Source organism: Pan troglodytes, chromosome 11, assembly GCF_028858775.2.
Source record: "Pan troglodytes isolate AG18354 chromosome 11, NHGRI_mPanTro3-v2.0_pri, whole genome shotgun sequence".
Taxonomy (NCBI): domain Eukaryota; kingdom Metazoa; phylum Chordata; class Mammalia; order Primates; family Hominidae; genus Pan; species Pan troglodytes.
Window position 1 is genome coordinate 38521396 of NC_072409.2, and position 26482 is coordinate 38547877.

A 26482-nucleotide genomic window follows, 5' to 3' on the forward strand; every position below is an offset into this window, starting at 1 on the left:
TATAGGTGAAAGAGTAGGTACATAGAGCCATGGAAGAGAGAGAGTCTAGAAATAGACATACAAGTATGGTAATAGATTTTTTTTTTATTGTACTTTTTTAAGTTCTAGGGTACATGTGCACAACGTGCAGGTTTGTTACTTATGTATATGTATGCCATGTTGGTTTGCTGCACCCATTAACTCGTCATTTACGTTAGGTATTTCTCCTAATGCTATCCCTCCCCTCTCCCCTCACCCCACACCAGGCCCCGGTGTGTGATGTTCCCTGCCCCATGTCCAAGTGTTGTCATTGTTCATTTCCCACCTGTGAGTGAGAACATGCAGTGTTTGGTTTTCTGTTCTTGGGATAGTTTGCTCAGAATGATGGTTTCCAGCTTCATCCATATCCCTACAAAGGACATGAACTCATCCTTTTTTGTGGCTGCATAGTATTCCATGGTGTATGTGAGCCACACTTTCTTAATCCAGTGTATCACTGATGGACATTTTGTTTGGTTCCAAGTCTTTGCTATTGTGAATAGTGCCGCAATTAACATATGTGTGCATGTGTCTTTATAATAGCATGATTTATAATGCTTTGGGTATATACCCAGTAATGGGATGGCTGGGTCAAATGGTATTTCTAGTTCTAGATCCTGGAGGAATTGCCACACTGTCTTCCACAATGGTTGAACTAGTTTACACTCCCACCAACAGTGTAAAAGCGTTCCTATTTCTCCACATCCTCTCCAGCACCTGTTGTTTCCTGACTTAATGATTGCCATTCTAACTGGTGTGAGATGGCATCTCATTGTGGTTTTGATTTGCATTTCTCTGATGGCCAGTGATGATGAGCATTTTTTCATGTGCCTGTTGGCTGCATAAATACCTTCTTTTGAGACCTGTCTGTTCATATCCTTTCCCCACTTTTTGATGGGGTTTTTTGTTGTAAATTTGTTTAAGTTCTTTGTAGATTCTGGTTATTACCCCTTTGTCAGATGGGTAGATTGGAAAAATTTTCTCCCATTCTTAAGGTTGCCTGTTCACTCTGATGGTAGTTTCTTTTGCTGTGCAGAAGCTCTTTAGTTAATTAGATCCCATTTGTCAATTTTGGCTTTTGTTGCCATTGCTTTTGGTGTTTGAGCCATAAAGTCCTTGCCCATGCCTATGTCCTGAATGGTATTGCCTAGGTTTTCTTCTAGGGTTTTTATGGTTTTAGATCTAACATTTAAGTCTTTAATCCATCTTGAATTAATTTTTGTATATGGTGTAAGGAAGGGATCCAGTTTCAGCTTTCTATATATGGCTAGCCAGTTTTCCCAGCACCATTTATTAAATAGCGAATCCTTTCCCCATTTCTTGTGTTTGTCAGGTTTGTCAAAGATCAGATGGTTGTAGATGTATGGTGTTATTTCTGAGGCCTCTGTTCTGTTCCATTGGTCTATCTCTCTGTACCATGGTACCAGGACCATGCTGTTTTGGTTCCTGTAGCCTTGTAGTATAGTTTGAAGTCAGGTAGCATGATGCCTCCAGCTTTCTTCCTTTTGCTTAGGATTGAATTGGCAATGGGGCTCTTTTTTGGTTCCATATGAATTTTAAAGTAATTTTTCCAATTCTGTGAAGAAAGTCACTGGTAACTTGATGGGGATGGCATTGAATCTATAAATTACCTTGGGCAGTATGGCCATTTTTATGATATTGATTCTTCCTATCCATGAGCATGGAATGTTCTTCCATTTGTTTGCGTCCTCTTTTAATTCATTGAGCAGTGGTTTGTAGTTCTCCTTGAAGAGGTCCTTCACATCCCTTGTAAGTTGGATTCCTAGGTATTTTATTCTCTTTGTAGCAGTTGTGAATGGGAGTTCACTCATGATTTGGCTGTCTGTCTGTTACTGGTGTATAAGAATGCTTGTGATTTTTGCACATTGATTTTGTATCCCAAGACTTTGCTGAAGTTGCTTATCAGCTTAAGGAGATTTTGGACTGAGACGATGGGGTTTTCTAAATATATAATCATGTCATCTGTAAACAGGGACAGTTTGACTTCCTCTTTTCCTAATTGAATACCCTTTATTTCTTTCTCCTGCCTGATTGCCGTGGCCAGAACTTCCAACACTATGTTGAATAGGAGTGGTGAGAGAGGGCATCCCTGTCTTGTGCCAGTTTTCAAAGGGAATGCTTCCAGTTTTTGCCCATTCAATATGATATTGGCTGTGGGTTTGTCATAAATAGCTCTCATTATTTAGAGATACGTTCCATCAATACCTAGTTTATTGAGAGTTTGTAGCATGAAGGGCTGTTGAATTTTGTCAAAGGCCTTTTCTGCATCTATTGAGATAATCATGTGGTTTTTGTCTTTGGTTCTGTTTATGTGATGGATTACGTTTATTGATTTGCGTATGTTGAACCAGCCTTGCATCCCAGGGATGAAGCCCACTTGATCTTGGTGGATAAGCTTTTTAATGTGCTGCTGGATTTGGTTTACCAGTGTTTTATTGAGGATTTTTGCATCCATGTTCATCAGGGTTACTGGTCTAAATTCTCTTTTTTTGTTGTGTCTCTGCCAGGCTTTGGTATCCGGATGATGCTGGCCTCATAAAATGAGTTAGGGAGGATTCCCTCTTTTTCTATTGATTGGAATAGTTTCAGAAGGAATGGTACCAGCTCCTCTTTGTACCTCTGGTAGAATTCGGCTGTGAATCCGTCTGGTCCTGGACTTTTTTTGGTTGGTAGCCTGTTAATTATTGCCTCAATTTCAGAGCCTGTTATTGGTCTATTCAGGGATTCAACGTCTTCCTGGTTTAGCCTTGGGAGGGTGTATGCATCCAGGAATTTATCCATTTCTTCTAGGTTTTCTAGTTTATTAGCGTAGAGGTGTTTATAGTATTCTCTGATGGTAATTTGTATTTCTGTGGGATCGGTGGTGATATCCCCTTTATCATTTTTTATTGCATCTATTTGATTCTTCTCTCTTTTCTTCTTTATTAGTCTTGCTAGCGGTCTATCAATTTTGTTGATCTTTTCAAAAAACCAGCTCCTGGATTCATTGATTTTTTGAAGGGGTTTTTGTGTCTCTATCTCCTTCATTTCTGCTCTGATCTTAGTTATTTCTTGCCTTCTGCTAGCTTTTGAATTAGTTTGCTCTTGCTTCTCTAGTTATTTTAATTGTGATGGTAGGGTATCAATTTTAGATCTTTCCTGCTTTCTCTTATGGGCATTTAGTGCTATAAATTTCCCTCTACGGACTGCTTTAAATGTTTCCCAGAGACCCTGGTACACTGTCTTTGTTCTCATTGGTTTCAAAGAACATCTTTATTTCTGCCTTCATTTTGTGATTTACCCAGTAGTCATTCAGGAGCAGGTTGTTAAGTTTCCATTTAGTTGTGTGGTTTTGAGTGAATTTCTTAATCCTGAGTTCTAATTTAATTGCACTGTGGTCTGAGAGACAGTTTGCTGTGATTTCTGTTCTTTTATATTTGCTGAGGAGTGCTTTACTTCCAACTATGTGGTCAGTTTTGGAATAAGTGTGATGTGGTGCTGAGAAGAATGTATATTCTGTTGATTTGGGGTGGAGAGTTCTGTAGATGTCTATTAGGTCAGCTTGGTGTGGAGCTGAGTTCAAGTGCTGGATATCCATGTTAACCTTGTATCTCATTGATCTGTCTAATATTGACAGTGGGGTGTTAAAGCCTCCCATTATTATTGTGTGGGAGTCTAAGTCTCTTTGTAGGTCTCTAAGGACTTGCTTTATGAATCTGGGTGCTCCCGTATTGGGTGCATATGTATTTAGGATAGTTAGCTCTTCTTGTTGATTTGATCCCTTTACCATTATGTAATGGCCTTCTTTGTCTCTTTTGATCTTTGTTGGTTTAAAGTCTGTTTTATAAGAGATTAGGATTGCAACCCCTGCTTTTTTTTTGCTTTCCATTTTCTTGGTAGATCTTCCTCCATCCCTTTATTTTGAGCCTATGTGTGTCTCTGCACGTGAGATGGGTCTCCTGAATACAGCACACTGATGAGTCTTGACTCTTTATCCAATTTGCCAGTCTGTGTCTTTTAATTGGGGCATTTAGCCCATTTACGTTTAAGGTTAATATTGTTAGGTGTGAATTTGATCCTGTCATTATGAGGTTAGCTGGTTATTTTGCTCATTAGTTGATGCAGTTTCTTCCTAGCATCAATGGTCTTTACACTTTGGCATGTTTTTGCAGTGGCTGGTACTGGTTGTTCCTTTCCATGTTTAGTACTTCCTTCAGGAGCTCTTGTAAGGCAGGCCTGGTGGTGACAAAATCTCTCAGCATTTGCTTGTCTGTAAAGGATTTTATTTCTCCTTCACTTATGAAGCTTAGTTTGGCTGGATATGAAATTCGGTGTTGAAAATTCTTTTCTTTGAGAATGTTGAATATTGGCCCCTACTCTCTTCTGGCTTGCAGAGTTTCTGCCGAGATATCCGCTGTTAGTCTGATGGGCTTCCCTTTGTGGGTAACCCGACCTTTCTCTCTGGCTGCCCTTAACATTTTTTCCTTCAACTTTGGTGAATCTGACAATTATGTGTCTTGGGGTTGCTCTTGTCGAGGAGTATCTTTGTGGTGTTCTCTGTATTTCCTGAATTTGAATGTTGGCCTGCCTTGCTAGGTTTGGGAAGTTCTCCTGGATAATATCCTGAAGAGTGTTTTCCAGCCTGGTTCCATTCTCCCCATCACTTTCAGGTACACCAGTCATATGTAGATTTGGTCTTTTCACGTAGTCCCATATTTCTTGGAGGCTTTGTCTCTTTTTACTCTTTTTTTCTCTAACCTTCTCACTTTATTTCATTCATTTGATCTTCAATCACTGATACCCTTTCTTCCACTGGATTGAATCGGCTACTGTAGCTTGTGCATGTGTCACATAGTTCTCGTGCCATGGTTTTCAGCTCCATCAGGTCATTTAAAGTCTTCTCTACACTGTTTATTCTAGTTAGCCATTCATCTTTTTTCAAGGTTTTTGGCTTCCTTGTGATGGGTTCGAACATCCTCCTTTAACTTGGAGAAGTTTTTTATTACCGACCTTCTGAAGCCTACTTCTGTCAACTTTCCTGCTTTGTTCCATTGCTGGCGAGGAGCTGTGATCCTTTGGAGGAGAAGAGGTGCTTTGGTTTTCAGAATTTTCAGCTTTTCTGCTCTGGTTTCTCCCCATCTTTGTGGTTTTATCTACCTTTGGCCTTTGATGATGGTGACCTACAGATGGGGTTTTTGTGTGAATGTCCTTTTTGTTGATGTTGGTGCTATTCCTTTCTGTTTGTTAGTTTTCCTACTAACAGTCAGGTCCTTCACCTGCAAGTCTGTTGGAGTTTGCTGGAGGTCCACTCCAGACCCTGTTTGCCTGGGTATCACAACAGCAAATATTGCAGAAGGGCAATTATTGCTGCCTAATCCTTTCTCTGGAAGCTTCATCTCAGAGGGGCACCCAGCTGTATGAGGTGTTAGTCGGCTCCTACTGGGAGATGTCTCCCAGTTAGGCTACACAGGGGTCAGGGACCCACTTGAGGAGGCAGTCTGCCTGTTCGCAGAGCTCAAACATGCTGGGAGAACCACTGCTCTCTTCAGAGCTGTCAGACAGGGACGTTTAAGTCTGCAGAAGTTTCTGCTGCCTTTTGTTCAGCTATGCCCTGCCCCCAGAGGTGGAGTCTACAGAGGCCAGCAGGCCTTGTTGAGCTGCGGTGGGCTCCACCCAGTTCGAGATTCCTGGCCGCTTTGTTTACCTAGTCAAGCCTCAGCAATGGCAGGCACCCCTCCTCCAGCCAGGCTGCCACCTCGCAGTTCCATCTCGGACTGCTGCGCTAGCTAGCAGTGAGCAAGGCTCTGTGGGCGTGGGAGCCGCTGAGCCAGGTGTGGGATATAATCTCCTGGTGTGCCGTTTGCTAAGATCATTGGAAAAGCGCAGTATTTGGGTGGGAATGTCCTGTTTTTTCCGGTACAGTCTGTCATGGCTTCCCTTGGCTAGGAAAGGTAAATCCCCCAATCCCTTGCGCTTCCTGGGTGAGGCAATGCCCCACCCTGCTTCAGCTCGCCCTCCATGGGCTGCATCCACTGTCCAACCAGTCCCAGTGAGATGAACCAGGTACCTCAGTTTGAAATGCAGAAATCACCCGTCTTCTGCGTTGATCACACTGGGAGCTGCAGATTGGAGCTGTTCCTATTTGGCCATCTTGGAAGGGTAATCCCAGTAATAGATTTTTTTAAAGGTGCTAAGGCAATTCAGTGGAGAAAGAATAGTCTTTTCAACAGATGGTGCTAGACTAACTGAATGTCCTCATACCAAAAAAGAATTTCCTTCTATGAAAAATTAACTTAGAATTTATCATGTACCTATATGTAAGATAAAACTAGAAAACTCTTAGAAACGAACATAGGAGAAACTCTTTATGACCTGGGGTTTCACAGAGAGTTCTTAGAGTATCAAAAGCACTATCCATAAAAGGAAATCATTTATAAATTGGTCTTCATCAAATTAAAAACTTTTGTTCCATGAAAGATACTGATAGAATGTAAAGAAGATATAGGGATGGCAGATAAACACATGTGAAAGGTGCTCAACATCATTAGTATATATTTTTTAGAATGCCTAAATTAAAATACTGATAATACAAGGTATTCATGAGGATGTGGAACAACTGGAAATTTCATACATTGCTGGTGGATTACAACATGATACAGCCACTCTAGAAAACAGTTTGGCAATTTCTTCAAAAGTAAGACATATACCTACCATATAACCTGGCATTTGTTCTAGACAAAGTTCACAAAAACTTGTGCACAAATGTTTGTAGCAGTATTGTTCATAATCACCAAAATCTGGAAAGAACTTGAATGTCCTTGAATGGATAAACTAATTGTGTATCTACTCAATGGGAAATACTATTCAGCAATGGGTACAGGAACAGATCTTTTTATACATACAAAAATGGCTGAATCCCAAATGCAATATGCCAAGTGAAAAAAAAAAAGCCATTCTTATAATTACATGTTGTATGATTTTCTAGAAATGACATCATAGAAGGTCAACAGTTGCCAGGGATTATGGGAAATGGAAGAGTCTGACTTAAAAAGGGTGTTGGAATTGTTCTGTACCTGATTTAAGGAGCTGGTAGCAAAATGCTATGCACATGTTAAAACTCATAAAACTTAAGCCTAAAAAAGTGAATTCTGCTGTATGTAAATTTTAAGAAATAAAAATACGTATTACCTTGTATTCATTTGTCAAAGTTTGTTCATACACTTAACATTTGTGCATTTCACTATGTCAAAATTTTGTGTCACCTAAAAATAAAGAATTGTAAATAAACAAAAAAGTAACTGGAGGATGGGAAACACTTAGGTGTTCTAATTAGAACAATTTTGCCCTAAAGCGTGATATACATAATTTTATTTATTATGGCAAGGGCCCATTTATTTTCCTGTTTAGGAGATTACCACGTAGTCTGTTTTCTTGACAATTTAGTGTTGATTCACTGAATGTTACTTCTTAATAATGATGGATAGTTTCTGGCCACAAGCTAGATAAGAGCTCTTTTATAATCTATTTTTCTACTGCATCAGTTCAGATTCATCCTGTCTCTCGTCTTTTCCTTTTGCACACATTCTTTCATCTGTTGACAGTGGAAAAAAATCAGCTTGGAAAAATGTGTTTTGAGTGTTTTCATGAATTTCTCACATTTAAGATTTAATCATAAATTATTTCTTGACTAGCAGAAGCAGTTCACACTGTATTAGTTGTGATAATCTTTGGACCTCATAAAACAAACTAGCAGAGGCTTTATCTTAAACATTATAGACCCCATTTGCAATGCTATGGATTGAATGGATATATTTTAGCACTTGCTGTGGGTGACAGTAGATGATGTCAGATTAAATTTAAATTGATCTCCTCTCAATGTTTATCTCTGGTGCATGTGCAATTACTTCAGCACCAGAGAACCTTTCAGAGGCATTCTGTCAATACAGCTACCTGACAGTCATTTGTATTTGTAAACTGTGCATTTGGCACCTGCTGGTCTCTGTTGCATTGGAGCTAGTGGGGAGCCAAAATGGGTATACAATGAAGTTATTGGTTGGTACATCTCAGTGGGAGTTATTGAAGGGAAGAAACAGCACTTCCGGGACCTCAAGAGAGGATAAGAAGAAAAAGAAACTGGTAATATTAACTACAAGCCAGCTATTGTTTGCTACCAAAAAAATAATGATTTTAAAAGTCAATCAATTCTACCCAAGGAATTAAAGTGTATATGGACCTGCATTTTAATTCTTGTAACAGAATGAAAAAGTGTTTCTATTTAAAATATATAATTAATTTTTTAAAGCACCAAGATCTCAGAAGGCAGACAATTCGTATGAGCAGAGATATAAATTCAGACAAGCAATGAAAAAAATGCTTAATTTGTGAAGAAATGTAAATTAAAATGCAGGTATCTTTTACTTATCAAATTAGCAAAACCAATTTTAATTAAAAAAAGACATGCTTGGCAAGACTTTAAAGAACAAACAGGTAGACAGATAGTAAAAACCAACTGATGTTTTATAGGTATAATTTGCTCACACTTGGTCAAAAGCTCTTATTTGTTAACCCAGTAATCCTACTTTATTGTATATAACTCAAGGAAATATTACAAAGAAGAAAGCCTGGTACATAAATTTGCTTAGCTCAGTATGGTGGTGTCTGCTACAGTGCATTGTTTCTGTGCTGCAGATTTGCTCATACATGATTGGTAATTAAGAGAATAGTGTCCATAGAAAGTGAAGTTGTGTCAGTTTATATATCATTATCCTCAGAATATCCTGAAGCCGTCAGAATAAGCTTTTTCGTAAAGAGAATGCCGCAGGGGTATATGAAGACCTCCAAAACAAAACAACTGAAAATCCTGGGGAAGTCCCCTTGTTAGTGTAAATAAAAGCTAGTTTAATGATCTTGAGAAGTGCTTTGCTTTTCACAATATTAAGCTATCCAGTGAAGTTGCATGTGTGGTTTGAAGACGTTATGAAGACATTTGCCTCTATGTTTAGGAAAAAAAACATGAAAATGCTATGCCCTGGTTCAGGTTAATTTGATGAAATTGGTTTTACTGTCTAGTGAAGGCCCTTAAGGACCCAAACCTCAAAAGTAGGCTCACAAGCTTTACGTTAAGGCTGCAGAGGATCACCTGGTTGACACTAGGTTTAAATGGTGGTGGACATTGGATGGTGCTAATATTTTTGTTATAGGTTCGTAGTAGTGCTTTGGTAGTATGCAGCACAAAGCTGCATAGTTTTCAGTGGTTAGCCCCTAACTATTTTTCCCTTGAGCCCTGTTATTTTTAGTGTGATGTTGCAGAACAAAGTTTTTTTTTAGTTACATATATGTAATTTAGGAAAATATATAAAGTGCCCATTAATAAAAAATGGTTAATTTGGGGTACAGCATCTTGATAGACTATAATGTGCCTTAATGATAAGCATGGAAAATTTTCCATGAAACAAGTACAGGAATTAGAATACAAAACTGAGTATCTGGATACTATGCTTACAACTGTGTAAAAATGTTTCACACATACCTGGCCTGCAATAGTTGTGGTAGGATGGTGGGACTATAGGTTAGCAAAAGTTTTTTTAATACTGTGAAGTTGGTAAAATAGAGATAAGTCCATTTTAACAGTTTACATTTTATTTGACTCTGGTTTTAGAATTCCTGGGAAACTCAAGCAATTCGTATTTGACTTACATTCTGGAAAACTGCACAGAGAATTCCATCATGGACCTGACCCAACTGATACAGCCCCAGGAGAGGTAGGACTCCTGTTTATTTTTCAATGGGAACTCTTTTTTTCCCTTTTTCAGTTAGCCTCAAAGAGGGTCTGAAGTTCTTGCATCAGCTTGAGCTTCAGCTTCTGAATATTTGTGTAGAGAAATTCTGAGTAGAAATTACCCTTTTAAATTAATTTTTAAAGCTTTAGGTCTTCAGAAAAGTTGAAAGAATATTATAACGTAGTTTCTTGATCGTATAAAAGTGTTCTGATGTGACCTCTGTGGAATATGGCTATAACAGTTAAATATAGTTGGCTTCAAATGGGAATAGGAAATAGGAATCTAAAGCAGATAAATCAGTGAAGAAATCAGTGGATTCCAGTAACTATCCAAGCCTTCCTCTGTGGCTGGAAGATTGACCACACTATAAAGAAAGTAATGATTTGTTATTCTTGCTAAATCATTCTAAGAGCCTTCACAAATACACTATTCATAATGCTCAAAACCTTACAGTTTAATGCAGCTTTCCCATTTGTGATTTAGAATACTTGACAACTGTTTTATCAAAATTTTATGTTCTTTTATGTTTTTTTTTACCTGAGAATTTTACTGTTTCCACCTTGTAACTTCTGTTACAAGTAATTTCTATGTTCCTACTCTACTAAACAGCCCTAAGTTTGCATTTTGATAGATTATGATTTCTATCATGCCTATTACCATGATACCGAGAGGGAAGATATGTACCAAAACCCTCTATTTCATATGCTCAGAACTTAAATCCATTATTTTGCCTATAAAACCTCTATTTATAAGAGGAAAATAAAAACTGAGTTTTTCTTTACCTTATTTAAGAGTGAGATTAGGTTCAGAGGCAAGAATTCCCTATAGGAATCCAACAACATGCTTTTTCCTTTAAAAATTAGGTCAGATTTTTGATAATTAACAACTATAGGAGGCAAACTTGTTGGCTATAACCCAAAGGTGATTATTTTCCTCAGAAAAGAAGGCCTGCATAGTATTTTATCAGATTAGGAAAAGATGTCATTTACCGTTATTGTATTATCCTGATTTGTTTCAATTTCCTCATTAGACAGTGAACTTATATTTGTTCATCTTTGTGTACTAACAGAGGGCACCAAATAAATGTTTGTTTTATAGTAATATAATTAATTTCAGCTTAATCCAAACATATATCTCACTGAAAAAATTAAAAATGTATTGGGAAAGAGGAACATGATTAAGTCAAATGATAAGTTTGTAGACACATTGCTTCCTGTTAGAATTAATGTGCCATTACATATAGTATGTAATATATGCACTGTGTGCCTGTGTCAACTACAGGGGATATTAAAATGAGGAGAACAATCAGGCCTGCTCTTGAGGTCACAATTTGGAAATAGAGGATAGACTGCACTGCCTTTTCTTTAAAATTCTTGGAAATAGCTCGTTTCACTGTGTATTTTTGTCTGCTCTTGGTACACAAGTAAAATACTACAGAAATTAATTTCTTTCAGCATTGAAGTGTTTGCTTTCCTCTTTATTTCAACTAAGTTGTAATAATTTCTGGTATCCTGGTAATTGATAACTAAGATAATATCTACAGAGTGGATGCCGTTAATTCTCTTAGCAGTCACGTGCAGAAGGGAAGGGTTTGGGCCAACCTAGGGTTGTGCTGTCTCTGTCGACTAGTCTAGGAAAGCACCCAGGTGTCAGGTATTTTGGTCCCTTCCACCACACCTCAGCAAATGTAAAACAAGCCCACAGTTAATGGCCCTGTGGCAACCCTGCCCTGGAGAATCTCAATAAGAGCATTTGAAATGAGGAAAGCAAGATTTCACATTTAAATATCTTGCTTTGGCACACAGTTGCTTTTATTGATTAATAAGCAAATAATTATAGGGGAACTACTATTCATTGAATACACTTATTAAAATATTATAGCACCATAAACTATATTGGTATAAAAATGTTTTATTCTTTCTTTTGTAGCAAGCCCAAGATGTAGCAAGCAGTCCACCTGAGAGCTCCTTCCAGAAACTAGCACCCAGTGAATATAGGTATACTCTATTGAGGGATCGAGATGAGCTTTAAAAACTTGAAAAACAGTTTGTAAGCCTTTCAACAGCAGCATCAACCTACGTGGTGGAAATAGTAAACCTATATTTTCATAATTCTATGTGTATTTTTATTTTGAATAAACAGAAAGAAATTTTGGGTTTTTAATTTTTTTCTCCCCGACTCAAAATGCATTGTCATTTAATATAGTAGCCTCTTAAAAAAAAAAAAAACCTGCTAGGATTTAAAAATAAAAATCAGAGGCCTATCTCCACTTTAAATCTGTCCTGTAAAAGTTTTATAAATCAAGTGAAAGGTGATATTGCCAGAAACTTACCATTAACTTGCACTACTAGGGTAGGGAGGACTTAGGGATGTTTCCTGTGTCGTATGTGCTTTTCTTTCTTTCATATGATCAATTCTGTTGGTATTTTCAGTATCTCATTTCTCAAAGCTAAAGAGATATACATTCTGGATACTTGGGAGGGGAATAAATTAAAATTTTCACACTGTGTACTGTGTTTTACTGATTGGTTGGATATTGCTTATGAAAATTCCATAGTGGTATTTTTTTGGATTCTTAATGTGTAACTTAAACATACTTTGAAGTGGAGGAGAGTCATAAGACAGAACATTTGGCAGGAATTGTCCTTATGAACCAAGAAAAAGAAAATGAAAAGTATTATTAAGCTTCTGTGTTTGTCTAAAAATGTGGCATATGGATGGCATTTAAAACTTTGAATGAATTATACCTAAATCTGGGACAGGGAGGTGACAGTGGAACAGGTTACCAATCAGAACTAGATGACTTTTAAGGCTCCTCCTATTATGAGACTTCAGTTTCCAAAGAGAAGAACCAGCAGAGAAATTGTATTTCCGTAATTTTAAGCTCCTTCTGTCTTGTAGAGTCTTGTTATAGTTGTATAAATCAAAAACACAGAATAAGGAACATATTTAACTTTTTTTCATTATAAAATGGTTAGAGGACCCTACCCGCTCTAGATTCCCTGATTTCCCAGGCCTGCAGCATACAGTAAGATGGGTCCCTGTGCCAGGCCTCAATACTGCCAGGGAATAAAACCAGAGGGAGAGGACCCTCGGTGTCATATCAGGAAGCCCAATGCCAGAGGACAGACAGGTTCAAAACTGACTTTTCCTCTGGGCCTGGGTTGGTGCTATAGGCCAAGGGTCATTTTATACTTGGGTATAAATCAATCCCAGTTTGGGAAAAGATTATTTTTAAGCTTAAAAGGCTGACATGTGCCATTATATGTAGTATGTAATATATGTAACATCTTCCAATTCTTTTAAAATAAAATTAATATTTATAATGGATATTTAATTATTGTTATTTTTAAAAACCAGCTTATAATTCCTCGTTATGCATGATTTATCCAAAGTTTCCATAGTTTTATTCAAAATAATAAATGTTAATAAGGTGACAAGGGGTATATTTAATGTATTGTATCAAATTGTGAATAAGAAAGTAGGATGGAGCTTTCTAGAGGTTGGGCCTTAGTTCTGTTATCCTCATTGCTTTTAACCAATAAGTTAAATGAAGTTAGAGTTATGGTCTTCAGGTTAGATGATGGACCAGATCTGTGAGGGTCAGCATGGAAATTCACATTCAACAAGGTAGCACACAGGACCAAAAGCAGCACATGCAATCAACTGGAATAATATAGTAATCCTGTAACTGGGTTTGAAAAAATAATCAACAAAAGATACAATTCAAGGGTTAGGTTGCAGAGAGCTGGCTTGAGAGTAGTTATTATGAAAAAGGCCTCAAGGAGTACGTGTTCAGTATGCTCTAAGATGATAAAGTGGCTGTTAAAAAGGGAGTTGATTTGAGGAAGTATTACTTAGCATTCATGCATATTGGGCTTAGGCTCTAGCCCTGCCACTATCATTGTCTTCTCTGGACTGTGAAGTCACTGAGGACAAGGAAACTAAATTTAATGTCTATATCACTAGTGCCTAGAATTTCTGGACACTTAGTAGTCACCATCAGGCATTTATTTAATGAATGAGAAGCGAAGTGACCTTGGTTACTTTTTTACCCTGAGGGGCTCAGCACTCATTAGGACTTGGTGCCTAATTTTATAAAAAGTCACTAAGCTCAAGTGCTTGGATGAAAGGACAGCTTGGATAAAAAGGTTTTTAAAACATGGATGTTAAGGCTGTTTTGCTTGGAGAAGACTTGGGACTGGGACAGTCTTTAGATATTATTTGAAGGGCTGGCACTGTCTATCTGGATCCCAGGGCTTGAACTAGGATTTGAGGAAGTCACAGGGAAGCAGATTTCAGTCTGACATTTATTCAGTGCAAGTTTTTTGGTGCTGTAGTATATGATGAAAGATGTAAAGCTGAATAAAGCATTATTTCTGCCCTAGAGTTGTTCACAGTCTAGTCAGGCAGATGGATATGTAAACAATGACTGTAACGTGTTATAGATGTAAAGACAAAAGAAAATAAAGGTTAAAGAGGGCATAAAGGAGCACTCAATTGCAGAGATTTGAGGACATTATTTTTATTTTGAGCTTTTAAAAGATGAATAGGTGTTCTCAGGAGGTAGGGATCTGGCTGAGAGGGAATAATCTGAGCAAAGGTATGAAACAGCCTAATGCATTAGAGAAAAAAGTTCTTTGAGTAAGGCATTTGGGGTTGGGGAAGCTAGAAGAAGAAATGGGAGCTGGTCACACAGGGCCTTGTGTGCCAGACTAAGGGGTTTGTAGTATATATTGTAGGCAGAAGAGATCCATCAACAGATTGCAAGCAAGGAAGTATGTTCACTTTAAAGTTTGAGAAAGAATAGTGTGGAAGCACGTCTCAAATTTAGACTTGTTCCCCTCTGAACCGTGAATCAGACCATTTCAGGTAGAAGTCTTCCCTGGTTTATCTGATCTACTTGGGGCCTCAGGCTTCTCAGCTGGGAAGAGAGGATGCAAGACCAGACTGAAGAACACGGTTGAGTCCCCAGAACCAAAAGGAGGCCTTTCTGCTTCTTAGCCAGCTACCTCTTCCAGTTTTTCAAATTGTGAGGGGGACCATAAAAGGATGAAAACTTTTAGATGACATTCTACAAATTATTTTTTTCTTTAAATTAAAAGAACCTAGCCAATAAGATAGAGAATGGACATCTAAGGCATCTCAGAGCTCTCTGATGAAGCCAGGTTGTCAAAGATCATTTGCAAAAGAAGGGAAAACTGGCATGACAAAAGCTACAGAGAGGAGAGTGAAATATAGAAGTGTTTGAAATGTTCAAGCTCACAATAAGCTTAAATTTATAGAAAATGCTAAGGTTGTCAAGAAGGCTTTTTTTTTTTCTTTTTTAAACCTGAGGGCAAAAAGGAATGGATAAAGTAGTGTAATGGATTGACAATCAGGAAGAACAGAATAACTCAGTTTTTTTTCTCCTACAAGGAGATATGGCTGGACCAAAATAAAATGACATGAAATTGCAAAAATGAAAAGTAAAAAAAAAAAAAAATTATTGTCACCTTAAATGATTTCAAGGTTGTTTGTTAGACCCACACTTCTGTATCCTAGAGAGCTGCTGGAGGTTGCAAATGCTTTCTATTAACAACTGTTGGGAATTTTTGAGAAACCATGGAGAATGTAAGGTGACAGAAGACTGGAAATGAGCAAACGTATTGCAGTTTTCAAATCATTAGCTAATAGCTTTAGCTATTTTTCTAAAATAAAACCTCATGAACCAAACAAATGTTAGTACTCTGTATTTGGGGGAAAGATTTAAATAGCTGTAAAGAACAAAACAGTTATCTGTTTTTAAACCCATTATTTGAAGACCCTGAAGACAGTAAGTTGTTTCAGGACTCAAGTTTTATGCTGATAATAACTTTATGTTCATTAAACCAGGTTGGATAGGACCTCTGCTTAGCAACTGTTTTTTAGCTGTGTTTGAATTTTTGTATGTATTTCCAAGTAATAAAATTATATTTATAAAATATTTCTATATTTGAGACTTTTTACTAATTCACTTTGTTATAAATAACATCATATTGTAAACCCTTTACTCAGAATCTAGATGACCACAGTTGCTAGATTTTTCAGATTTAAAGTTATTTCCCAGGTAATTTAATTGTACCGAATCAGAATGGGAAGCTATATGAATCCATGTGATCACTCAAACCCAGCCTTTCATTGAAGCAAGCATCCAAGTTCCCTCTTGAAGAACACACTGGGGAAAGGCTGGCCTGCCCTTAAACAATAGGTTTTGGAGTCACCAGAAGAGGAACAGTGCAGCTTACAAATTGCTTCTCTAAAAGACCCCTTCCCCCAACCCTGCTTAGTAAATTCCTCCTATTCATCCTTAGTGCCTAATAACACTTGTCACTCCCTGTGATCCCACAGTCCTTTATGGATTTTAGAGTACCCAGTCTAATTCAGAGTTAGAAGTACACGTATCTCTCTTCCTTATCACTGTGTGAATGCCTTGAAAGCACGAACTCCTCTATCTTTGTAATCCCAGCACTTGGTGACACTGAAAGTACTCAGGAAATCTCTGATGGAAAAAAAAAAAGGCCAAATTAAATAATAAGTATGTGAGCAAATGAATAAAGAACAAGAAAGCATCGCCATAAGTGGAATGAGCTCTACTGGTTAATCTGCAAATCTCAATTATCTGATGATTCTGTCCATCACAAATCGTGTTTAGGTGAATCTAGTCACCTTTAATCCTGTATCCGAATCCGGCTTTGGGGTCCTAAGAGTTTTTTTGTCTAGAATAGATTAAAATCTTACAGTGCGCACCAACCCAGAGATACATAACTATCAGAATGACATCTGAATACCCTCTTGGGTAATGCAGAGTCCTGCAGAGGTGCTGGAAAATTTCTGAACTCCACATTTGCTGTGAGGTAAACCTGACCCCTAGCTTGGCCTCACGGAGCAACAGACTTGAGTTGACAAAATATCCCTGTTGTGGTTTTCAAAACACCATTCATCTGCCATTCAGCAAGCATTATCTACTGTTTCCAGGCTACAGATCTAACAGTAAGGAGACTGTACCTACCATCAAGGAGCTGAAAGTTGAGTGAAGGAGCAAAATAGATGTGTAAATAATGGAATGTTGTAGGTGCTAGGATGTGAGTTAGTCGCAGAGAACATGGAGGTGTGTACAGCCTTGGGAATTGGGAGTCTTCCTAGAGGAAGTGCTTTCTTGCTCAGAATAGAAAGAGCTATACTTTCCTAAGCACATCAGGCTCTTCTCCAGGAGAATTGTTATTAATAAAGACTGTCATTATTCTATTATCTTACTGTAATAAAAGTATTGTTAGGTATTGCTGACCTGTTTTTTTCTCACAGTTCTAGTCCTCTCAGGTAATAACAACATGTCCCATGTGTTTTACTTATTGCCATGGCTACCAGGGAAGAAACCACATGCCTACTGTCCTGGTGCCCTGTATAAACTTGCCTACATAGGATTAGATCAATATTAGAATCCTGATGCCTTGTTTTCTTGCCCTACCTACTGCCTAGGAAGGGGAATAGAACATGGCATTCCTGGCTATGCACACAGCAAGGATTATAGAACAGGTCATCAATTCTGAGTGATCAATTCTGACTTCAGAATGAGCACGGCTTTCTGATTTAAAACACTAAGTGTCCATTTCAGAAATTTTCCAGGATTCAAAGGTAAATTTCCTGGTCTGTGGCTTCTGGAATCCAGCTTTTACCCCTTAAATTTAGCCTTTTGCCCAAGCTCAGTGTTCTGGAACATTTTCTATTGTCTTGTTTTTCACAATTACTGGTAGTAATTTAACTTGCATGTATACGTTCCCACTAACGTTGGGATTTTATTTTTTTATCTGAGCCTAGAAATGATCAATTCTTTTAAAATATAGATGCTCTTTTTTTTGATAATTTTCATTGCCCTTATTACTAAGGTGACCATGTAATTGTATGATCAATTCTTTTAAAATATAGATGCTCTTTTTTTTGATAATGCCACACTTATTTTCATTGCCCTTATTACTAAGGTGACCATGTAATTGTATTCATCCAAATCAGGACATTGAGATGAAAAGGGAGCATTAGTAATTTCACCAGGACAACAGATGTAAATCAGGACTGTCCCAGACAAACTGGGATGTATGATTACCCTGCTCCTAACCAGATCTTACATATTTTCATGTTTGGATATCATTCTTAATAAAGATGAAAAAGATGCACTTTCTACCAGGCATCTGTCATCTTTGAACCGTCTTAATAAAGCCTTTTGAAAAAATCATTTTAAGGATTCTTAGTGTATTTCTCAAGTCTCCACTCATTTTAGGTGTCTCCCTAACACTATTCTTGTAGGTACATGATACCTTTTTTAAATTAATATGCATTTCCTTTAAACTTTGGGAAAAAATAGTAACAATTCTAACAGTAACAGCAACTAACATTTGCACAGTTAGTAGAAGCCAGGCACTATTCTAGGCACTGAATATGAATTTAGTCTTTTAATCCTCATAACCACCCTGTGAGATAGATAGCAAGGTGTCAAGGTAGGAAGAAGAGTTAAGGACGTCCTGAATTGTTGACCCCCAGTGTACCCTGATAAGTGGCAGCAACCTGTTATGAACATTAAAGCCTATAGAGGAAAGAAAGGGAACTATGGAGAACTATTAATGCCACTTCTTTTCATTCCTATAAGCTAATTGAGTGTCTGTTTGTTGGAATAAGTATATGAACCTTAGCATTAGAGACCCGGGTTCAAATCCTGTCAAATGCTTACCTCTTCAGCCCCACCCTTGCCCAATGTCAATACCTGCTTGCTTGACATGGCCATTAAATTCCTGCTGCTGCATCCTGTTTCAATACTAGTCTGTCAGACTATCAATACTTCTTGGATTCCTGCTATTCTGACCTAGTAATCCTAAGGTAGGACAGAAGATAAGTCAGTCCAAATTTTCCCACAGCATTTCCTCAGTGATTCAGGTCCTATATCCTCTCTCTTCCAAGTCATGACTTTTAATTGGAAAAAGAGATAGAAATATCTTCACCTGCAAATTCTGAAAATTTAAATTCATGATTTCCAAGTCCTGGAGTTGTTGTCTGGATTTCTTGTTGCATCATTCATTCCTGTTAATACACAAAAGTGGGTACTAAGTAAGGATTTGATATGTCTTAGAAAGCTATTTCATATTTCAATGCATGTCCCCAAAAGAGAGCAGAACTCACATGCTATTACCTAATCACTCGTCATCTAACAATCACTAACAGGAATGTAGTTTCTTTTTTCCTTCTCATCACTATTTTATTGCAAGAAGTACTCAAAGAAGATGATGTGATCCCTGTCCTGAAAGCAGATTACAGTCTAGTTGAGGAGATCACACCACCACCAGTGAAAGAATTTTACCCCTCTGAAGTTCGAGAACGTTGCAGAATTAACCATAAGTGAAAACTGGAGCCATGAATTGCAGTGGTTAAGAAATGTTCATGTAGAGATGGAAAACGATTGTGAAGCACTTGGACACTAATAAGTAAATTTCATGACTGTTTTCTCAGTGGGTTTTCAATAAATATGGAATGACTATTAGAACAGGAACAAAGAGGGCATTCAGTGTTAGGCAGATGATCTCTTAAGCAGAGAGGGAAGAAAGCACAACCTGTGGGAAAGGAAGGCAAATATGCCAAATATACCAAGAACTCCACCAAATGTGAGGTTTAATATTAACTTCCCTGGCAAGAAGGCAAAATGAGGAACTCAGAGGAGTAATAGTCTTATCTGACACAAAGCAATACATCAATTCCTATAAACAAAGAAGTATTAAATTTTAAATAGATCACATCCTAGTCTGTATTTCCATCCAACCATCTTCATCACTCAGGTGCGTTTGGTTTCTTAGTTTTCTGTGAGCCCACCATGTTGTGTTTTGAGCCCTTTGTCCATAACTCCATCTTCAATCAGGCATATTCTTCTTTAGGTACGGCTCAAACACCACATGTTCCACAAAGCCTGCCCCTTCTTTTCCAAGCAGAATTTGGTCCCTCCACTCTGTGTGCCCTCGTATTACTTTGTTCATTCCTCTCTTAGGGCAGTTACCAGGTTTTACTGTGATTTACTTGCTTTAGGTATCTGAATTCATTAGCCTGAATGGTTTACAGGGGTAGATTCTATAGGTCTAGTATTTTTCTATGTATGGCCCCAGCACTCAACACACCACAGGCCTTCAGTTAAATGTTGGTTAAATAAGTAAATTTATTGCATGTTTCCTTATTCAAGCACCACTCAGCAACGTAATAAATGACAAATGAATTCAGTAAGCTTTACAGAATTTGCAGAAATTCTTGCCATTGGGCCTTTTCTCGTGCTGACCCTTGCCAACACCAAGTGTTTAACAATAAAATGGAAAACATCTTTAGGGGGTTTAGTTAACGAAACCCAAGTAAACATCTTTTTAGTGATTAACCTTAATGTAAGAAAATCTCAACTACTCGTGAAGTGTACAGAAAACATGTACCATTGAATGTCTTTCTCAAATATTAAGTTTTTCACAGGAGCTGGACAATGGTCCATTCAAGGCTGGAGGATTTATGCTCCTGAAGAATACTTGTGCTGTGGCTATCAAATGCACAGGTGACAACACTGACATTGTTTTGAAGGTTAAGAAATTGAATGCAATTTCTTCTGGTGGAAAAAAATATTTTCTTCAGCATACAAGTTTTAGGCTTGTCCAAGAGCTTAAATAACCCCCAGCTGACTATTATAAAGTAATATAGAAATTATTTTAGACCAGAAAAATGTAAACATGGTTTATTACCAGTTTGAACCTTCACCATAGAAAAACCTTAAAATCACTCTTGTGGATTTTTAGTGGCATTGTCAGATGGTGAGTAGTGAGTTTCAAGAGATAAAGCTGGGGCCAGAACGTAGAAGGCTGTGAATGCCAATCTAAGGGATTCGAACTTTATTTGGTATTCAGTGGGAACCACTGAAAATCTTTCAGCACAAAAATGAAAGATGGACATGGTTGTTAATTCTTGTGGCAGTGATATGAGGAACTGAGCCACTTAAAGTTGGGGGAAGATCAAGTGCGGGGTGTGAGGTAATAGTCTTTTTACTAGAGTGATGGCCATGGATATATTTAGAAATGGATGCAACTAACATTTAAGGGAGAATTGACAGGACAAGGCTTGATATAAGGAATGGAGTCAAGTTGGTGACCACTAAGGTTGAAAGATTCATGGCTGGGATGGGAGAAGACAGCTGCCCCTGATTTAAAAAATCTTGCTACAAGAGACAAAGCCAAACTAGGACTCTGATCTCAGGATTCCCCGTCCAATTACCTTTCCATTGTAGCTACTGCCTGATTTGGAATGTTGAAGCTAGTCTGAAAGACCATGAGCCTTAGCAGGTAACTTGATATGGCATAACACTCAGTTAAATTACCTTCAGGATTTTTTTTCTAGACCCTGGTTATAATCCTAGCTCTTGTGCTAACTAGTTTTGTGATCTAGAGCAAATTATTTGCCTTTGACACTTTTTATGGGTTTTTCAATTTAATATTGCACAGATGTATTTCTTATCTCCCATTTCTATTTGAGAGTAGCAATGTGGATACATACCATGTGGATCCTTTACATTGATGGTTTATAATACCTAAGAAGTTTCTTTGTAAAAGGGCATCAAATTAATGAATGTAAATTGTGAGAACCACCTGTTAAAAACAATAAAGTATTAATTTAAAAACAAAAAATACCCCTGAACTTTTAATATTAATTTAGGCTAGAAGAGAAACTCCCCTGCCTTTTATTAGGCCTCTGATTACTTAAGAACATCATCTAACATTCGTTAAGTACCTGTGAACCACAGCCACGTTCTACTTAATAACAAAAAAAACCACCTCATTTCCGAGGAGAACTTCCCCCCAGGCTTTTCCTCATCCTTCCTTGTAAGATTTCATATGGCAGCAACGAAGGACAAAGGGGACCCTGAGAAACACCTTTCATATTTAAGGTTAACACTAAGCATGGTTTGGTTTCTGCACTCTAATGGAAGACAAACATTCTATATTATCTAGCTATATTACAGGTTTCCTCAACTTCTTGTGATTGATGTTACCAGTATTTGATTCTTACTCCTGTACAAAAATCTTAGAGCACTTAAGGGAGGGCAGGAAGGCAGGCAGCCCACAGAAGGAGGTTTCTGGACTCATGCAATTCTCCCTGTACAGCACTCAGTTTCAGTATAACCTCAAAATCCTCCAGGAACTCTGGTCAGTTCTACACAGCACCATCATACCCCCTTTTCTGGGATGATCTGCAAAATGTCTTTGGAGGCAATTCTGAAAGAACAGTTTCAAAATTGGTCTAAGTAATATTAATACTAGCATCACTACAGTAAGTACATGATTTCCCAAGGGTATCATTTTAAAGGATAATCATTTGATCTATGAATTATGATAAATTTGTTTTAAAAAGCATTAAAGTTTATTTTTAAATTACACAAAAAGCACTGTTTAAACAATGGTTATAACCAGTGAACATTAAGAAGTCTTGCAGGCAGGTGGATGGGATTGAAATACTCTTTCTTGATTTTATAGTTTAAGGGCCAAATTGAGCACTGTTTATGTCTGCATCAGCTACCATTAAAAACTCTGAGGCTGCTGGACACTCAGTAAGGAATCAGAAGTTTTTTAAAAAGATGCAAATGAATGGAATGTGTCATTTCAAAGCCTGTTTGGTAAAGCAGAATGGATAACCCCCCTTTTTTTATATATTTTTTTGAGAGAGGGTCTTGTTCTGTCACCAAGGCTGCTCCTGAGTTCAAGTGATCCTCCCACTTCAGCTTCCCATGTAGCTGGGACCACAGGTGTGTACTATGCCACACCCAGCTAATTCTTAATTTTTTTCATACAGACAGAGTCTCACTATGTTGCCCAGGCTGATCTCAAACTCCTGGGCTCAAGTGATCCTCTGGCCTCTGCCTCCCAAAGTGCTGGGATTGCAGGCATGAGCCCCTGCCCCCGACCCCCATCTCAATTTTGTATAGAGGCTGTATAGTCTGAGAGACATAAAAGTTTTTGTAGCTCAACAGACCTAGTTAACATTCCTGGCTTCACCCCTTTGTAGTTGAGTAAACCTCCGCAAATTATTTTCTCTGAGGCTCAGTTTCCTTACTTGTAAAATGCCTGGTGAAGTGCCTGGCAAACAGAAGGTATTCAAGAAATACCAGTTCCTCTGTGAGGGTGTTTTTTTCAAGCTAAGGGTTGTAACCCATTGGTAGATATCAATTTAGTGCGTTGCAACTGGCATATTTTAAAAACTGAAACAATAAAAAGCATCAGAATGGTAAGTATTGTTCATTAAGCATATTCTAAGGTTTGATATAAATGCGTTTTTTACTGTGGGTTACAGCCAAAAGGTTTGAAAATCTCTGCTCTACAGAGAAATTCTCAGATTATGTTAAAAAAAAAAAAAAAGTCCTTAGGATTGCTGCCTTTATCCAAATGAGGGCCCACAAATTTTAAGACATTAATCAAAGTGTTCCCACTTTCTAACTTGTTGCAGTAAAAATAAGACATGAATTGGAGAAAATATTTAATCTGATATGATAAAACATTAAATTCAATTTTAAGATTGGTTTCTGTGTCACACTGACTATGCTTATAAACACTTTATCATTTATAGTTGCTCAAACTCTTCTAGCAATTTCTATGAAAAAGTTGGCTATTAGGTTCCATTATAGGGAAATGAGATACTTTTTAAAAGGACTGTAACTTGCCTGTGTGTGAAGACTGCTAGAGTAATATTCCAATCCTGATGAGCAGTAAAAGTCAAGGGCTTATATGAGTACATACAGTGGTATTCCACACTGGCTCAGTAAAAATGAGAGATATCAATACAAAGTGTGAGCTTCAAATACAGGCCTCCTTCAGGTCTTTATGTAAACCAGACTTACCTTATAATGAATCCCTAGTGCTGCCACTAAGTTGGTGGGCTGAAAGGACAGCCAATTTGGGATGGAAGAGTGGGGTAATATGCAGTGATGAAGAAGGGTAGAATACTGGGAGTTTCAGAATTAAATGACACAGCAGAATCTTGATGTAACTGTATCTTAGATTTATAATTTCAGCTGACTATGCTGGATGGGTGATGTCAGAATTACCCCTGGAACTGAGGTTTAGGAATCTTGCTTTAGTAAGTGCCTGGGTGAGTTCTGATCCTCATTCAGGTTTGACCACCTTGTGTTAAAGGGACAGAGCAAGGTCCAGAAACTAGAGAAGAGGTGTAATTCAAAAGTAATTATCCCAGCCTCACAGGTGTCCAATATCACAGGTGTCCAATACTGGATCAGAATCTGACACTTATTCAAAGTATTTCCTTCTTGGTATTATTAATATGTTAATGATATAAAGCAGCAGAGAGCAATACTTGATACTTTCTAGTTATTTAATGATACTAAGAAATGGTGCTGTTTCACTGGATTTCATTGATGAGATTTAAGACGTATGAAAGAGAAAGTCTCTTTAGACAGGGACATGAAAGGTAGCCATCAATAAAAGTTACTAAAAGTAAACTCAGAAAGAAAGAAGTGATAAACCATCCAATCCCCTAATGAACCTTAGCTCCTGGCAGAGAGCTCACACCTTCTGGGGTGCAGGTGCCCATCCCTGTGCTCAGAAAAAAGCGTAAGTAAGGCAAAAAGTGATTCCTCCTATTTTAAATGAGTTGGGGTACAGAGGGGAGCTGCCTGTAGTCTTGAATTCTTTTTTTCCAATATTAAAGCCTTTCTGCAGTTTGAGATAGACATGCGGTTGGGCTGGACCATGCTTGCTGTGAATGTCAGGTGTTGAGATTAGCACCACACCCTTCCCCGAGTCTGAGTCTTGCATGGGTCTTTGTCCATCATTGTCTAGAATGTGAGAAAGGTAAGCATGGGAACGCCATTTTGGGGAAGAAACACCAGCTATAGAAAGCAAAGGGATGCAGAGGAGATAAAAAGTCTGGGGAAAAGGATGTGAGGTAGCAAGCGAGTTCTCAGCTCCCCCCAGAGACCAGCTGAAGAGAAGACTGGGTCAGATACCCCCTATCTGGCAGATATATCACCCCTCAAAACCGGAACCAGGAAATGTTCTTGGTGGTTTTTTTCTCCTTGCTCACTTTAGCCCAAACTCTAACAATGTTGAAAATATCTGGAAATTTCTTTTTTTCTTTTCTTTTTACCTAGAGGTTATAGGAAGGGATGAACAGAGATGACAGACAAGACAAAAAAGGTTATGAGAGAATTCCTCATTATACATGGGTAGAATTCACCCCAGAAACCAAAGAACTTTTCATAATTACAAGGGAGGGACGGCACAGGGCACAAGATCTTTGAGGTGTTAGGAGACAGGCTGACAGACCAAGCTTGGTGACTGGCTTAATAAGTCTCCTACCACTTGAAATTCTGTGTTATTTATTTAAAGAGAGGCAGAGGAAGAGTTCAGAAGCCAGAAGATTTTTGGAAGAGAAGTTGAGCCTCTTGCATTTTCTTACATCATTAATTTCCTTCACCAGAAGATATAGTTGGACCAAATTGCAATAGGGTTCGCCAATGGACTCCATTATGTAGTCCACCTGTGCTCCTCACTAGGCCCTGATTTCGCTATCTGGTAACAAAGGCTTCTGAACTCTTATTCTTTTCCTCGCTAACAAACCTCAATAATCTACACTTAGCATTAAGGTCTCCAATTCAGGGTTATGGAAGAAACTAGTCTTCCATAACCCAACGTTTCTACACATCTCAAGTCCTTATCAGAGTTATAGGTTCAGTTTTCACATTTCCAGGGAGAAAATCTGCTCCTTGGCAGTCTTCAAACTTTACCTGACATACATTATATACCCTCAGCCCAGGGCCTCAATCTCTTAACATCTCCATGAACACCCCAGCAAACAACAAAATATATCCATTTATCACACTTCAATCCCATTTGAACATCAGTAGCCACTATCTTGATATACTTGTGTTCCAAAACGTGACGGAGTGTCCAACAGCAGCAAAGGTTCTCAGGATAGACATGTTGGCACCAATAATACTGAAGTTTGGTTTTTAACTGCATTTCTTGTCAGTTTGGCTGGGAAGATCTGGACAGCTGGAAGTGAGCTTCTCCATCATTTTCTGTTTCTTTCTTTGTATCAATTTTCCACCTGTGAAGCCCAACACCCCACCACCAAGTGCAGCTGCAATTCCTGCCACTTTGAAGCCTGCAAGGAGGCCAATAGGACCCCCTACCATTCCTCCGATGAGTGCACCTGCCACAGGCAGAGCTGCCAGCTTGTATTTTGCAGCCTGTAAAAGAAAAAAAAATTCAATTTAGAAACTGAGTTGAGAATATCTGCCTGTGGTGATGTGCGTTTTCCTCTCATTACTCCTGGCAATGCCTCTTTAACTCTTGGTACATAATTAACCTTAGAGACTGTACTTGTAGGGGGGAAAAGAAAGTATTCCACAGGTACTGCAATTGCTCCAGATCTCAGAACTTAGAGAGCTGAGCTACAAAGAGTGGACTGCTACAAATTGATTTTACTTGCAAAACAATCAATTCACTAACTATCTAGCTGGCTTATTTAAACTGTTTCGGCAGCCACAGATTTCCCCCAAAGCTTTTATGTTGCACAGAGATTATTCAGTGCTGTGTGCCTGGGGTTAAAAGCAACATCCTATGGAAAATAGATGGTCCCACTCCATGTGTGCT

General features: G+C 38.2%; 2 protein-coding genes across 4 annotated transcripts in view; one reads left to right on the forward strand and one right to left on the reverse strand.

The window, feature by feature from the left end:
- ERP44 (endoplasmic reticulum protein 44) overlaps nucleotides 1-12304 on the forward strand; it is a 117983-nt gene extending 105679 nt beyond the window's left edge. The window contains exons 11-12 of the mRNA XM_003312200.4: nucleotides 9677-9779; nucleotides 11727-12304. Coding sequence (XP_003312248.1) covers nucleotides 9677-9779; nucleotides 11727-11828 — 205 coding nt within the window. The 3' untranslated portion in view covers nucleotides 11829-12304. The remainder of the gene's footprint in view (nucleotides 1-9676; nucleotides 9780-11726) is intronic.
- Nucleotides 12305-19984: 7680 nt separating this feature from the next.
- STX17 (syntaxin 17) overlaps nucleotides 19985-26482 on the reverse strand; it is a 67915-nt gene continuing 61417 nt past the window's right edge. For all 3 annotated transcript variants that reach the window (XM_528364.8, XM_054658910.2, XM_009456996.5), the window contains one exon: nucleotides 19985-26076. In XM_528364.8, coding sequence (XP_528364.2) covers nucleotides 25837-26076 — 240 coding nt within the window. In that variant the 3' untranslated portion in view covers nucleotides 19985-25836. The remainder of the gene's footprint in view (nucleotides 26077-26482) is intronic.